Raw genomic sequence first — 14,758 nt, forward strand, 5'->3', positions numbered from 1 at the left:
GGGTCCCGGGATCGAGCCCCGCGTCGGGCTCCCTGCTCGGCGGGGAGCCTGCCTCTCCCTCTCCCTTTACTCCTCCACCCCCTGCTCGAGCTCTCTCTCTCTTTTGCTTACTCTCTCTCCCTCTCTCTCAAGTAAATAAAAACATCTTTTAAAAAAGAGGGAAGTGAGAAGAAACCCTCATATAAGGAAAGTTAGAAGAAATTAAGGACTTACAAATAAGTTTTATCTCCTTAACATTTCACTTAAGCATCTACTACTCGTACATCAACTATACTTTCATAGTTCCTTTTTATAAATTAAACTATTTTCGTATGACATAAGCACTGCCAGTATTTCATATGAATGGAGCACAATTCTGATTTTGTTTTATTAAAAGGAAACATAGCTAATTGCCCCAAACCGGGAGCATCCCAGGTACCCATCAGCAGGAGAATGGATAAACAGTGATATATCCACACAATGGAATACTATTCAGCAATAAAAAGGAGTGAATTGTTGATAGTTGAAACAGCACGGTTTAATCTCAAAAACTCTATGTTGAATGAAAGAAGCCAGACCCAAAATAGTTCTTTTTTTTTTTTTAAAGATTTTATTTATTTATTTAATCTTAACTATGTGGTTCCACTTCAATGACATCTAGGATAGGCAAAAATTATCTAAAGTGCTAGAAATTAGATTAGTGATTGTTTCCAGGATAGGAGATTGACTGGGAAGGGCAGGAGGAGCTTTCTGGGGTTAACAAATATGTTATATATATCTTGAGGGGCCTAGGTTACGTAGATATGTGCACTTGTCAAAGCGGGAGGTCTATATATTTCACCGTGTACAAATTTACCTCAATTAAAAAATTCAGCAATAATAAGAAAATGAGAAAAAAATAAGAAAGAGGAGACATTATTGATTCATAACTTGCAGTTATGAAGAGTTCAGAGAGAAAGAGGGTTAAAGGAACTAAAAAGTGAATGATTTGTGAAAAACGACTTAAGTTTTCTTAAGAAGTGTCTTTATCCTCCACGCATTACAAAGTCAAGCAGGAATCCTTGTTTTGCTTAACAGATTATCCCTTTAATGCTTGTTTTCTGAAGATCACAGAAGGCATTTGGAGCTGTAATATCACTAGGCTCTGATGTTCTAGTGGGAAACGTGGGACTGTTAGAAAACATGATGATAAATGGCAACTTGACGACAACAGATGTTTTCCCTCCAGCACAATAATAATAGCAGAGATGTCCTTTTCAGCAGAGACCAGGGAAGAACAGGAGTCAGTCCTCAGAAGAAGCATCTTAGATGAGTAAGTTGTGATGCCGACAGGGATATGAGATATCAAGAAGAAAGATGCAAATGAAGTTGTCTTGGATCCTCTGATACATGAAGACCTCTGCCCATTGGTTTATCATACAGAAAGCCCCTCGGTTTATAGCTAAGGAGGCTAAAGCCATGGGTGCCATTGTGTAAGATTGCCTGAATCAAGAAAAGACTAGAACATTTCCATTTGTATCTGTAAATGATCATACTACAGGACCAGCGAAAGGGAGATCACAGACTCTGCTGCATCTGGTATTCTCTTGAAAATACTAATTTATTGGAGCAATTATTCTGAAATAGATGAAAAACCTGGATGATTTGGCTTACCACAATTTATTTTCTTTGAGAAAAAGAACTGTCTGAACAAAGACTATAAAAAGACAGAGGTTTTAGGATGAGGAGGGTGAGTTATTCTAGCTGGAGCTTTATTCCGTGATTAAAAGAGAAACAAGTCAAGCAAGCAGTAAAATAGCTTCATAGTTCATTGGTGTGTTGGACCCCCCCCCCCAAGAAAAAACAAAAACAGAGAGGACCCCACTTAGTAGCCAGGTGTGAGAACCACAATGTAAGTGGTTTCCAAGAAATCAGAAAAAAAAGTTAGACTGATGAATGGTGTCACTGGGAAGGAAACTGAATAAAAGTCCATCCACTTTGCTCAAGGTTCAGCAGGCTCAGGGGCAGTAAGACAGCATTGGGTGAAGGGGTGTGCTAGCCACGGACACCAAGGTCTCTATGGCACTGCTGAAGGATTTCCAGGAGATTTTGTTGGTAATGATGATCACGTAGAAGACATATGGCCTCATAGACTTACCCAATGTAACACAGAGCATAAACCTTACATTTTTTTTTTTCAAGAGCGGTGACCAAGGGAGATCATGAATAGGTGAGAAGAGTCAGGCAAAATAAATCTTTTATCTGATGACATACCTTTGCCAGAACCTCTAATATATCTGTATATTTGTGAGTTATGAAATTATAATTTGATGTTTTTTTAGAGTTGAATGGTCCAATATTCTGATCTTATGTGCATCCTTCTCTACTTTTTCTCTTGCTTCCTCCCTCTTGACTTCTTCACCTCTTCCCACTCTTTCTCACTCTTTCTTTTCTTTTGTTAATAACTTTTTTCTTTTATTACAAAATTCTCCTCTAGCCTTCCTCTCCTGCTCCCTCCCCCTCATTCCTCTTCTTTTCTTACTATGATGTCCTTGCTCTGGGGAAAAGCTTCATCTACAATAGAAAGGTTAACCAGGAGGTGTCCTACCAATAAAATAAGGTGTGAATCTTGAGGCTTTTTATTTCCTTCTTTAATCTCTGTTTTAGATGACAGAAGTAAGAGCTCACTCAATGGAATTAAATGTCAAGTACATTTGAAACAAGGGAGAAAATATTTCTTCAAGCAGCATGTAGTGGAATTCACCATAGTAGGAGGTCAGAATATTGCATGCAGTAGTAGGGTATTAGAAGGGTTATTTTCAACCCAAATAATATTTGTCATTGTACCTGTTAACAAAGGAGAGATCAAAATTTAAAACTCCCTAGTGAAATAAAAAGAGCTCTTTTAGCTTCCTCAGTGAGAAGTAATGAGGATGAGCCATAAATGGGGTTTGTCATTTTCACATTGAGGGCATGTGTTAGCTTCTTAAAAAAAAAAAAAAAGGCATGACATCGTTGAAGGTGATATTATTCTCAGTCTTATAGAGTGAACTTTCCTTGCTGTTTTTCTAAAAACATTCTACATTTACAAAGAGAATAGGGTTTTTTTTAAAGCTTAATCTTTCACAAGAAAATAGTTATGCCCTCTTCATTATGAAACATTGTCTCTTTAGTATAAAATGTGGTCAAAAGTTGAATCTTCTGGTTGTTAAGGTTTTAATGGGAAGTACCAGGAGCTTTGGTGTCTCCAGAAGAAGTCAGCTGACTGCCTAGCTACCAAATGGCCCTCAGGGTCCCATTTACTTTGGTGGATTCACCAGTCCCTTATCTGTCCTTGCCTTGCAGACTCAAACATCAGATTTTGTCAGACATGCCGTGTGAGCGGTTCCTGAGAAAGAGTCCTGTTATCCTTGGGGTCAAGAGATTTTTCTTTTCTTTTCCCTTTTCCACTTTAAAATACTTTTTCTAGTCAGTACACTTGTTAAGATTATTTTAATATCTCCATTCAGAAATGCTGGTAGATCCACAATTCTGGTTCATAGAATGCTGGATTGCTTCTTTGAAGCTGAGTCCCAGACACTGACTTTTTTAGAGGCAATAAATTCTGGAGAGATAATCCGATGTCCTCGATCTTGGGGACAAATGGCATGTAAATGAGAATTTCATGATAACTGATTGTCAGTGAGTTTCCAGGTGATTAACTTGTCTCAGCAGAATGCCTGACTAAAGGCTGAGTGATTTCACTCTGCTCTAAAAAGAAGAATGAGCCATGTAATTAGACTGCTCTTGAGAAAATAATATTTCAATTATTTATTTATTGTTATGAGGATGATGTCACCACCAACCATTCATAAATCTCCTGTTGTGTGAAGGAGCCCAATTTTCTCATTAGTTCTCCTCCTCTTTCCTGCTCCTAAAAGTCCTGTGTGAGTTAGTGCATTACATGGGGACCGCATCCTCCAGAGACATTTCACTTCAGCTTCCTCTGTGCCTACTGAACGGGTAGTTGGCATGTTTTCCAGCCTAATAATTTTTCAATCAGGATTGAAAACATAATTATACCTTCAGTGGTATACTCTCTACAGCATAAATGCACATCACATATAATTCTTTATCCCAGACAAACACAGCCACATAAATAATAAAAAACAAAGAGAATTGACACCAAATAACAAGTTTCAAATTGACAAGGAGCTTGTTATAGTGAAAAACAAAACCTTGGTTCAAAGCATTTCTTTTTCTTTTTTTTTTTTTTTCTCTTTTACTTTTATGTTTATGGTTTGACCCTAGATGTGTTGGTCAACAAGTACCCGCCTTTATGTTTACTGATTCTTTTATGTTTCTGTTAGTGAAAAAACAAGTGTGATAGTCTATGTATAAAATTGTGATGAATTATCTAAGGTTGTACATAAGCGAAAGAATATTGAATTTGATGAGGTACTTCAGTCAAATTCATTCTTAACATTTCCTGTGATGTCCATGACATTTTTCTTGTTTTTGTACATCTTCATAACAAAATCCTTTTATCAAATAAAAAGAAACTTTTAAGAAAAGTCATCATAGCTTTTCAAAATAAACTCTGATAGTAAAAAGAATGACAAACATTTTTTTTTTAAGTGCACATTGTTTCTAGAGAATTAGAGTTCTTTCCTCTTACTGACTGTGTTAGAGTGGCCTGGGAAGAATGTTGGACAGGGAGTCAGGGAACCTGAATTCTAGTCCTGTTCTATCATTTGTAAAGTGAGGGGGTGATTCAGTGATATTTCAGATGCCCTCTAACTCGAACGTGCAATGATCTGTAAACTCTAGTAATAGATAAGCTTCATGTGGAACCTAAGCGGATGATAAATGGGTTCAGAGAGGGCTTAATAGATTCAGGCTTTGCATGGTCTTTGGGGATAGCAAGCATTTCCCTTAAAATGTCTTTTAATCACACTGTTCATGGCAGAATATATTTTGAGGTATGCGGTTCATATGATGGATCATGGTATTTGTCAGATTCTTATATTCTGTTTTTCATAGTGGGAAAAAGGAAAAGAAGGGGGAAGTTTTCTTAGATTAGGGAAATATTCAGGGTTACTTTAACTATTAGGCAGAGAAACAATTCATTTCTAATCCTTAGCCTGGGAGGTCACATTCCTTTTTAAATTGAAAAACAAAAGTCTGTTTAACTGGATTATTTAAAACTTCCTTCTTCCCACCAATCTCTGAAGAATATGCTACCTAATTCTACAAAGCCGGTCATTTTCCTGAGAAAATTCAATTGTTAGGCCACAGTTTAAATGTTTGTTTACATCTGTAGGTTTTCGAAACTCACCTTCTCTTTCCGACATGGGTCACTTTTTCTTGTCCTTTGTACTGTCTAGTCTCCACTAAGATCATTGTTTCAGGGCGCCTGGGTGGCTCAGTCGTTAAGCGTCTGCCTTCGACTCGGGTCATGGTCCCAGGGTCCTGGGATGGAGCCCCGCATCGGGCTCCCTGCTCCACGGGAAGCCTGCTTCTCCCTCTCCCACTCCCACTGCTTGTGTTCCCTCTCTCGCTGTATCTCTCTCTGTCAAATAAATAAAATCTTAAAAAAAAAAAAAGATCATTGTTTCATGATGAAATTATGGTGCTTTTTCCTTTCTGATAATGGCATTCCTATGCATACTATTACAATGCTTCACTTTATAGAAAAAATATAAGGAAGGTCATGTTATAGATTCATTATTAGGAAAGTCACCTTGATGAGCAACAGGTTTTTAGGAACCAAAATGAACCCACTGCCAATAATCATGGAAAAGGAAGAGGAGATAAGCTCAGACTGCTACACACTGAAAGGTCATGATGGTTAGAGCTCTCCAGAAACCAGACTAAAGGCAATAGGATTGATTGTTCCCTTGGGGTCCATTCTTGGACCTCTTCTCTTCTCATTTTGTAAGATCCTTCCCTCTCTCCTGACCCCCATGCACTCCTATGATTTCAACCATACATCTTTTTTTTTTTTTAAGATTTTATTTATTTATTTGACAGAGAGAGAGACAGCGAGAGAGGGAACACAAGCAGGGGGAGTGGGAGAGGGAGGAGCAGGCTTCCCCGCGGAGCAGGGAGCCCGATGCGGGGCTCGATCCCAGGACCCCGGGGTCATGACCTGAGCCAAAGGCAGACGCTTAACGACTAAGCCACCCAGGCGCCCCTCAACCATACATCTTAAACTGTCGTTATCAGTGATGATCTCCTTTCTCTGAAGTTCAGGTACATATAACCATTGTCAGCTGGTCATCTCCAGTTATGGGCAGAACCAGAGAACAGTCAGTTTCCAAGCCCTGTAATTCTCTAAGGTTGTGCTGTCCAATAATGGCAGCCACTAGTCACATAAGCTGTTGAGCACTTGAAATGTGGCTAGTCTGGATTGAGATGTGCTATAAGTATAAAATACACCCCACAATTTGAAGACTTAGTATGAAAAAAGAATGTAAGCTATGTCATTAATAATTTTCCATTAACTACATGTTAAAATATAATTTGAATATATTGGGTTAAACAAAATATTATTAAAACTAATTTCACCTGTTTCTTTTTACTTTTTTTTTTTAAGATTCTATTTATTTTAGTGAGAGAGGGAGTGTGCATTGACTGGGGGAGGGGCAGAGTGAGAGAAAGAGAGAATCTCCAGCAGACTCCACACTGAGTGTGGAGCCCGGTGCAGGGCTTGATCTCATGACCCTGAGATCATGACCTGAGCCAAAATCAAGAATTGGATGCTTAACCAACTGTGCCACCCAGGCACCCCCCTTTTTACTTTTGAATGTAGCCGTTAGAAAGTTGAAAATTACATATGTGGCTTACATTACATTTCTATTGAATAAGAATACTCTAGAATGTGCCCACTTTTCTCCATCTCTACCTTATTTCAAGGCACTATCACGTCTTACTTGTGTTACATCAGTAGTCCTGATTTTTTCTACTTCTATTGCCTCATTTGCTAGAGTAATTTTACTAAAAGTTGGATTTGTATCATGACTTTGGAAATAGAATGAGAGTTTTAATCCCACTTCTTTAATTTATAAGGTGTCTAACCTTGGACAATCATATTTCTAAATCTCAGTTTTAACATCCTCTCAATGGGGATTAAAAATGGAGGGAAGGGGTTTTATATGAATTTATTGAGACGTTGTTTGTAGAACTAGTAGCATAACACCTATCACTTTGTAAATGGCGCACGAGGCCTTCCATGAACTGGTTCTCACTTTCCAGCGCCATCCTTTGCCACCCTTCTGTATGTACCACTATGGTTCCAGTCATACTAGCTCACTAGAGTGGCAGTTCTACTTCTGTGTCATAATCTCTGTGTTCTTTGTGCCCTATCACACCCTCACCTTTCTTCCTTGCTTGAATAACTCCCAGTTCTCATTCAGGACCAGATCTGGGACCACCTCCTTTGGGAACTTTCCCTTCCATCCTCTGTCTGAATTAGGTACCATGATAGCTGGTACATACTCCTGTTATAAGGAGTGAGGAGCTATGGAAAATGTGATGGGTGTTGGAGTTAGCAGGCCCGGGGCCAAATTGCAACTCTGTCACCTTTGCAGCTGGGTGACAAGCAAATGTTTAACTTCTCTGAAGCTCAGTTTTCTTATTCGTAGAACGAGGACACTGACAACTGTCTTACAGAGAGGTTGAGAGATTTACATGGGCTTTAGAATATCCGGCACATTAAAGAAGGCCATAAATAGTTACCATTGCATTGGCACCCTGTATTGTAATTGTGTGCTTGTTTCTCTGCTTTTTCTTCTGTAGTGTATACTCCTAGAAGAAAATGACGCTGTTTTATTGGTCTTTGTACCAGTAAAGCTCGCCACAGTACCTATAGGTCCTTAACACAAGTTTGTTAATTATATGAATGAATTAATGAATGATGAATGAATAAATAACACATTGGCAGCCAAGAGTCTGTTGGATTTGACCACCCAGAGGGATGGGCATTCAGCATAAATTATAATAATTTCTCAGACTGAGAAATTCAAGCAGAGGACATTTAAAAGACGTTGGCAGAAAGTTGATGGATTTGTTCCATCAATCCTTGTTGAAGCCATTGTTCTTCCAAGTAGCAGCAACCCAGTGAGTAATTCTAAATACGTGGTAATTCTAAATCTTTAAGTTCAACAGGGTACCAATGACTTTATAAATTTTATTTCAAGTTTCTGGATCTATATAGCACAATGAAGAAGAAAAAGGTCTGGAAGGCTTGTTGAGCCAAGTGGGGAGAAGGGATGTTATCTGTTTGCTTTTTTCTTGTGTTTAGCTTCTGTTATCTTACAAAATCAAAATCAAAATCAAACACATCACACGTCTGTTGTCTAGTCACTGGTTCCTTAATGCCAGGCCGTAGGCCATCTATGTTGGAATCACCTTGAAACAATATACAGACTTCTAGGTTGCACCTGAATCCCATTTCATAAAAGCTGTAGGGAAGGGGGTGTGTTACTTTTCTGATATACAGTTGATTTGGAGACTGATGATCAATATTTGTAGGTAGAATGATGATTGCTATGGGAATTCAAACCTCAAGCCTCAGACTTCATATCAACAATGATGCTTTTATTGTTAATTAATTAGCCTGTTTATCTTATATTTTTAAAATTGAAGTATAGTTGACAATATTATATTAGTTTCCGGTGTACAACATACTTATTTGACATTTATAGACATTATGAAATGCATCACCATGGTAAGTATAGTTACCATCTGTCACCATATAAAATTATTGTGGTAGTATTGACCATACCCCCTATGCTGTATCTTACACCCGTGTGACTTACTTATTTTATAACTAGGAGTTTATAACTTTCAATTCCCTTCACTTATTTATATCATTCCTCCCCCACCCCATGACAACCACCAGCTCTCTTTATTTATGAATCTCTTTCTGTTTGTTTCTTTTTTTTTTTTAGATTCCACATGTAAGTGAAATTATATGGTGTTTGTCTTTCTCTGTCTGACTTATTTCTGTTACAACAATACCCTCTGGGTCCATCTATGTGGTCACAGATAGCTAGATTTCATTCTTTTTTATGGCTGAGTATTATTCCTGTGTGTGTGTATGTGTGTTTGTGTGTGTGTGTGTATCACATCTTCCTTATCCATTTATCTATTGATAGATACTTAGATTGCTTCCGCATCTTTGGCATTGTAAATAATGCTGCAATAAACGTAGTGGTGCATTTATCTTTTTGAGTTAATATTTTTTGAGTTAATATTTTTGGTTTTTTGGGAAAATATCCAGAAGTAGAATTACTAGTTTGTGTGGTATTTCTTTTTTTAATTTTTTGAGAAACCTCCATACCATTTTCCATTGAGACTGAACCAATTTACATTCCCACCAACAGTGCACAGTGGTTCTCTTTTCTCCACATCCTCACAAACAGTTGTTATTTCTTGTCTTTTTGATTAGCCATTCTGACAGATGTGAGGGTGATATCTCTTTTCGGTTTTGATTTGCATTTCCCTGATGATTCGTGATATTGAGCATCTTTTCATACATCTGTTGTCCCTCTCTATGTCTTCTTTGGAAAAATGTCTGTTCATATCCTCTGCCCATTTTTAATTGGATTATTTAGTTTTTTGGTGTTGAGCTGTATAAGTTCTTTATATATTTTGGATATTTTCCCCTTATCAGATATATCATTTGCAAAAATCTTCTTCTATTCACTAGGTTGCTTTTTTGTTTTGTTGATGGTTTCCTTTGCTGTGAAAAAGCTTTTTAGTTTGATATAGTCCCAGTAGTTTATTTTTGCTTTTGTTGCCTTTGCCTAAGGAGACAGATCCAAAAAAATATTGCTAAGACTCATGTCCAAGAGTTTACTGTGTATGTTTTCTTTTAGGACTTTTATGATTTCAGGTCTCACATTTAGGTTTTTAATCAGTTTTAAGTTTATTTTTGTATATGATGTAAGAAAGTGACCTAGTTTCATTCTTTTGCATGTAGCTGTCCAGTTTTCTCAGCACCATTTGTTGAAAAGACTGTCTTTCCCCCGTTGCGTATTCTTGCCTCCATTGTCACAGATTAATTGACCATATAAGTATGGATTTATTTCTGAGCTTTCTGTTCTGTTCTATTGATCTATGTATCTGTTTCTGTCCTAGTATCATATTGTTTTGATGAGTATATCTTGAATTTTGGAATTGTGATACCTCCAGCTTTGTTCTTCTTCCTCAACAATGCTTTGGCTATTTGGAGTCTTTTGTGATTCCATATAAATTTTAGGATTATTTGTTCTAGTTCTGTGTAAAATACTATTGGCATTTTGATAGGGATCACATTGAATCTGTAGATTTCTTTGGTTAGTACATAACATTTTAACTATATTTATTTTTCCAATTAATGAGCATAGTGTATCTTCCCATTTATTTGTGTCATCTTCAGTTTCTTTCATAAATATTTTATAGTTTTCAGAGTTCAGGTCTTTCACCTTCTTGGTTAAACTTATTCCTAGGTATTTTATTCTTTTTGATGTAATTGTAAATGGGATTATTTTATTTTATTCTTTTTGTTGCAATTGTAAGTATAATTATTTTAATTCTCTTTCTGCTAGTTTGTTATTAGTGTATAGAAATGCAATGGATTTCTGTATATTAATTTTGTACCCTGCAATTTTACTGAATTAATTTATTGGTTCTAATAGTTTTTTGATGGTCTTGAGGGTTTTCTGTATATAGTATCATGTCATCTGCAAAGGATGACAGTTTTACTTCTTCCTTACCAATTTGGATGCCTTTTTTTTTTCTTGTCTGATTACTGTGGGTAGGATTCCTAGTATTATGTTGAATAAAAGTGGCAAGAGTGGGCATCCTTGTCTTGTCTTTGATCTTAGAGGAAAATCTTCCAGCTTTTCACCAACAACGAAGATTTTAGTTTACAGTCGCTGAAGGAAAATGGCAGATAGTCATTGTGAGGGTTGAACATTTAAAAAATTTTTCTCTTTCAAAGTTGATATTTCTCTCAAGCTATTTCACAATGACCTGGAGGCCAAATAATCCTCATCTATCACTAAGTAAGAACCCCACTAAAATTTTTGTGTTACTTCTCTACTTGTATCACAATCACATTCCTTGAAAACATTAATGTACAATTTAAAGATAGAGAAAGTGTAATAAGAAGTTCAGGTAATAGGTTCTCTGTGGGGAAAAAACCTAGTATACCAGTTCTAGATGAAAATGGTGAAAATTTATAATAAAGTACAATAATATAATTTATAATAATAATTATATATATTATATATAATAGTAACATTATTATAGCCAACACACTAACACATCATGTTAGCTATGTGCAGGTCCTATTCTAAGATCTCAACCTTTAATAACAGTACTGTTTATGAAGTTGTCTTATATTCCTTCATTCATTCAACAGATATTTGTGGAATACAACATGTCAGGCATAAAACAGTGATCCATTTATCACCTTTATGAAGCTACTATTATGTCTTTTCTAATGTCAAAGATTTTTTTTAGAATTTTGCTCCCAATAATCAGCAGAAGATTTAAATCTCCTACTAAGATTTGTGATGCTATGAACACTGGCATTTTAAATTTCATATCAGAAATTGTTCTCTGTTTATTCTAAAAAAAAAAAATCAAAGGTTCTTGACATTATTGATCTGCTTATGGGAACACAGCTCAAAAGAATAATACCAGTCACTTGATCCGTGCAATTCTCATGTAGGCAATACTTACATTTATTTGCCAAGTTTTCACTTATTTACTGTGCTTCTGCTTCTTGGCTTTATGGGATATCTGGTATCTTTTCACACTTTTGTCTTCTTCCTCCGTGAATGGGAATTCCTACTCCCTCTTTCTCTGAAATTAGCAAATAGTTGAAAGGGTGAAACACGGTGATCTCCAAAACAAAGGGCATGCATGCTACCCTTTCCACAATGTTTGGCCCCTAGAATGTGAAACTCTGAAAATGTCCTTTCTGCATGAAATATAGCTTTCATGTGGTTTGAGGTTCAGACAGAGGAAACATGGATTATCTCTCTACATGTTAGGTATGTAATGATTGTAGGTTGAGATGTCACAATGCAGAGCACTGCGTTACTGTAATATGCAAAGTCAAATCCAGAATTTTCATACCTTCAATTTCTACTAAAAACATGAATGCATTTATTTTTGAGATTCTGTCCTAAGATTGTGTTGACCACTTCATTTTAAAGTAGTAAAAAAGCAGCTAATTAAATTATTTGCAAGGTTAATGTATCAACTCGTTATCCAAAATTTGCTTGATTTAGAATTTGTATATATTTCATATTAATATGTAAATTAAATATAATCTGATTCCATTATTTTTAGCATGGTATATTTTATAGACATTCAGATTTATTTGAGGACAATAATTTTAAACATTTATGCTTATAACAACTCAAAAGAAAATTAAAATTGGTAAAACATCTTTTGTTTTCAGAGATACAAGTTTTAGTTCATTATCTAAGTGTGTATTACTTTGCTTAACGTTAATATTTGCAAACATCCTTGTATTGGATATGGTATATATTATATGTAATTATTAATAAAAACACCCATCTGCCACTATTAAGTGCCTACTAGGAGATTGGTTCTGTACTCTGTGTTTCGTGCACTCTCTTGTTTAATCCTCATGTGAGATTTAGGTCAGTATTATCCTCATTGTACAGGTGAGAAAACCAAAACTTTGGGAGATTAAGTAACTTGCCCACCGCTGTGAGTGACCGAAAGAACTGGGATTTTAGTTCAAGGCTTCCTGGTTTCATGTTTCATAAACATGTCACAATACAAAAAAAAAACTATAACCTTCCTCAAAATGTTGATTTGAACCGATTAACAGAAGCTTACATCTTTCCTTACCTGAGCAATAAACCACTTTGTGCTACTTAATTCTCAGGCTGGGGGTGCATTCTCTGTTCTCACAGGGTTGAATGTAACAACTGTGAGACTGGAGAACAGTGTGGTGCAATTATGCATGGCAATGCTGTCACCTTCTGTGAGCCATATGGTCCGAGAGAATTGGTAAGTACATGCTATTTATGTACATTATTCCAAATACACTGTCTTTATGGAGCATTTTGCCAACAAAAGATTCTTTTATGCTCTTATAAGTCATATGAAAATTTGCAGCATTGTTTATATTATGAATCCTATTACAAACATCTCAAAATGGGGAACAGTGGTTTTATAGTTATTTTCAAAAGTAAAAATAAAAAATTCAGTAATAAAATGGGCAGCATCAATGGATACACATGGTGCATCATTATGATTAGATGGCTTTTTAAAAATATGGGTATGACATACATGTAACAGAGATGACACACATATATATGTATATCATATTTAAATAATTTATGGCTTTCTAAATTCTTGTATAAAGCTTTACTTTTAACTGTCTTATATTCTCTTTGCAAGCCAAAAATGTTAGACAAGCAACTTTATCACATTATTTTAAAACTTTGTGTCCCAACCACAGAGGAAGTTTACTGAATTTTTTTTAAGAAGTGAAAGTGCACTGAATAAACTAGTTTTGAACAAATTTTGGTTTATGCCAAATTGTTTAGGAGTAGGTTACTTTCCTTTAATTTAGACTGATTAGACTTTGCCTGCCAAAGAGAAGTTCTTGGATCATATGTAAAATGAAACATGAGCATTCTAAATTAAAAGCAATGAAACCACTAGCCATCAGCATGCAGCTAATGAGCCTTTTGTTGTTACTTGGTTCTGGCAGAAAGATTACATTTCACATTCTTGAAAAAGGATATAAAAGCAATATTTTATATTATACTCCTGGCTCAATTTGTTTGCGAGAAGTGTTCTACTCATAGCGTCTCTTATAACACTTTGTTTTTCTGATTTTCAGCTCGAGCTATAGCTCTTCTAACAGGTTGTATTTTTCACCCCTACAAAACACATTGTGTGTCAAATTCATTAACTTTAAAAGTGGCCAGAAGATGGGCTTCCACAATACAAAGGGGAGAAAAACTAGCTAGGCAATTAGAAGAAGATTTAGTTATCAAAGTGAAAGTCAATTAATTTTTATAACATGGTTCTTATTTTATGCTGCTTGAATACTCCTTTCATGGCAATGGATACATTTAATTTATTAAAGATAGGAGCTGCAGAACATTGATAAATTGAAGAATTTTTAGCTGAAATTAGAACACAAACAGAATTAATTGGATGCAAATTAAAATAATAGGTGCTCATAATTCAAGACACACAAGGTGTTATAATATTCCTGCAGACAAATGTGACTCTGGTAGTGAAGTTCTTCTTGAAAAAATAGATTTGCTAGTGCATTTTAAATAATGTACCATGACTGAATTAATTAGCTGTAAACCTTTAAACAAAATAAAATTTTACTATAGTTAATTGAGCTTAGAATAAATGCCTTTTTTAGAATGTTCTCCCATTTGGTAATATTTCTGGAGATGCTTGGCAAGTTCTTTTTTGTTTCTACTGATAAATAAGAAATAAACATCTCTAAGAATATAATGCCAGAATTCTTATTTCTACAGTTTCTAAACTAAAAACTGAGTATCTAGTTTATTTGACCCATGTATATTTTAATCCTGATTGTTTTCACTATTCCTCAGTTTATTGAGCATTAGAGTTTATGTACCCAATGGGCTAGTTTTGAATTGTATTATATAATTAATGTGAGATTAGCCTTTCAAGTAAAAAAGAAAATACTTGAAATAATTTTCTTCTTCCAAGGAAGAAAAAAAAAAAAGACATATGTAGATTTATATTCCCATCATAAGTACGAAGGATTGTGTTGTGGACTCCAAGGGAA

The 14,758-nt window shown here is 35.6% G+C and overlaps 1 protein-coding gene across 2 annotated transcripts in view; it reads left to right on the forward strand.

Annotated features, from left to right (window-relative positions):
- Positions 1-14,758, forward strand: part of RELN (reelin) — a 516,612-nt gene that overhangs the window by 257,026 nt on the left and 244,828 nt on the right. For both annotated transcript variants that reach the window (XM_021682887.1, XM_021682888.1), the window contains exon 7: positions 12,885-12,981. In XM_021682887.1, coding sequence (XP_021538562.1) covers positions 12,885-12,981 — 97 coding nt within the window. The remainder of the gene's footprint in view (positions 1-12,884; positions 12,982-14,758) is intronic.

Source organism: Neomonachus schauinslandi, chromosome 12, assembly GCF_002201575.2.
Source record: "Neomonachus schauinslandi chromosome 12, ASM220157v2, whole genome shotgun sequence".
NCBI lineage: Eukaryota > Metazoa > Chordata > Mammalia > Carnivora > Phocidae > Neomonachus > Neomonachus schauinslandi.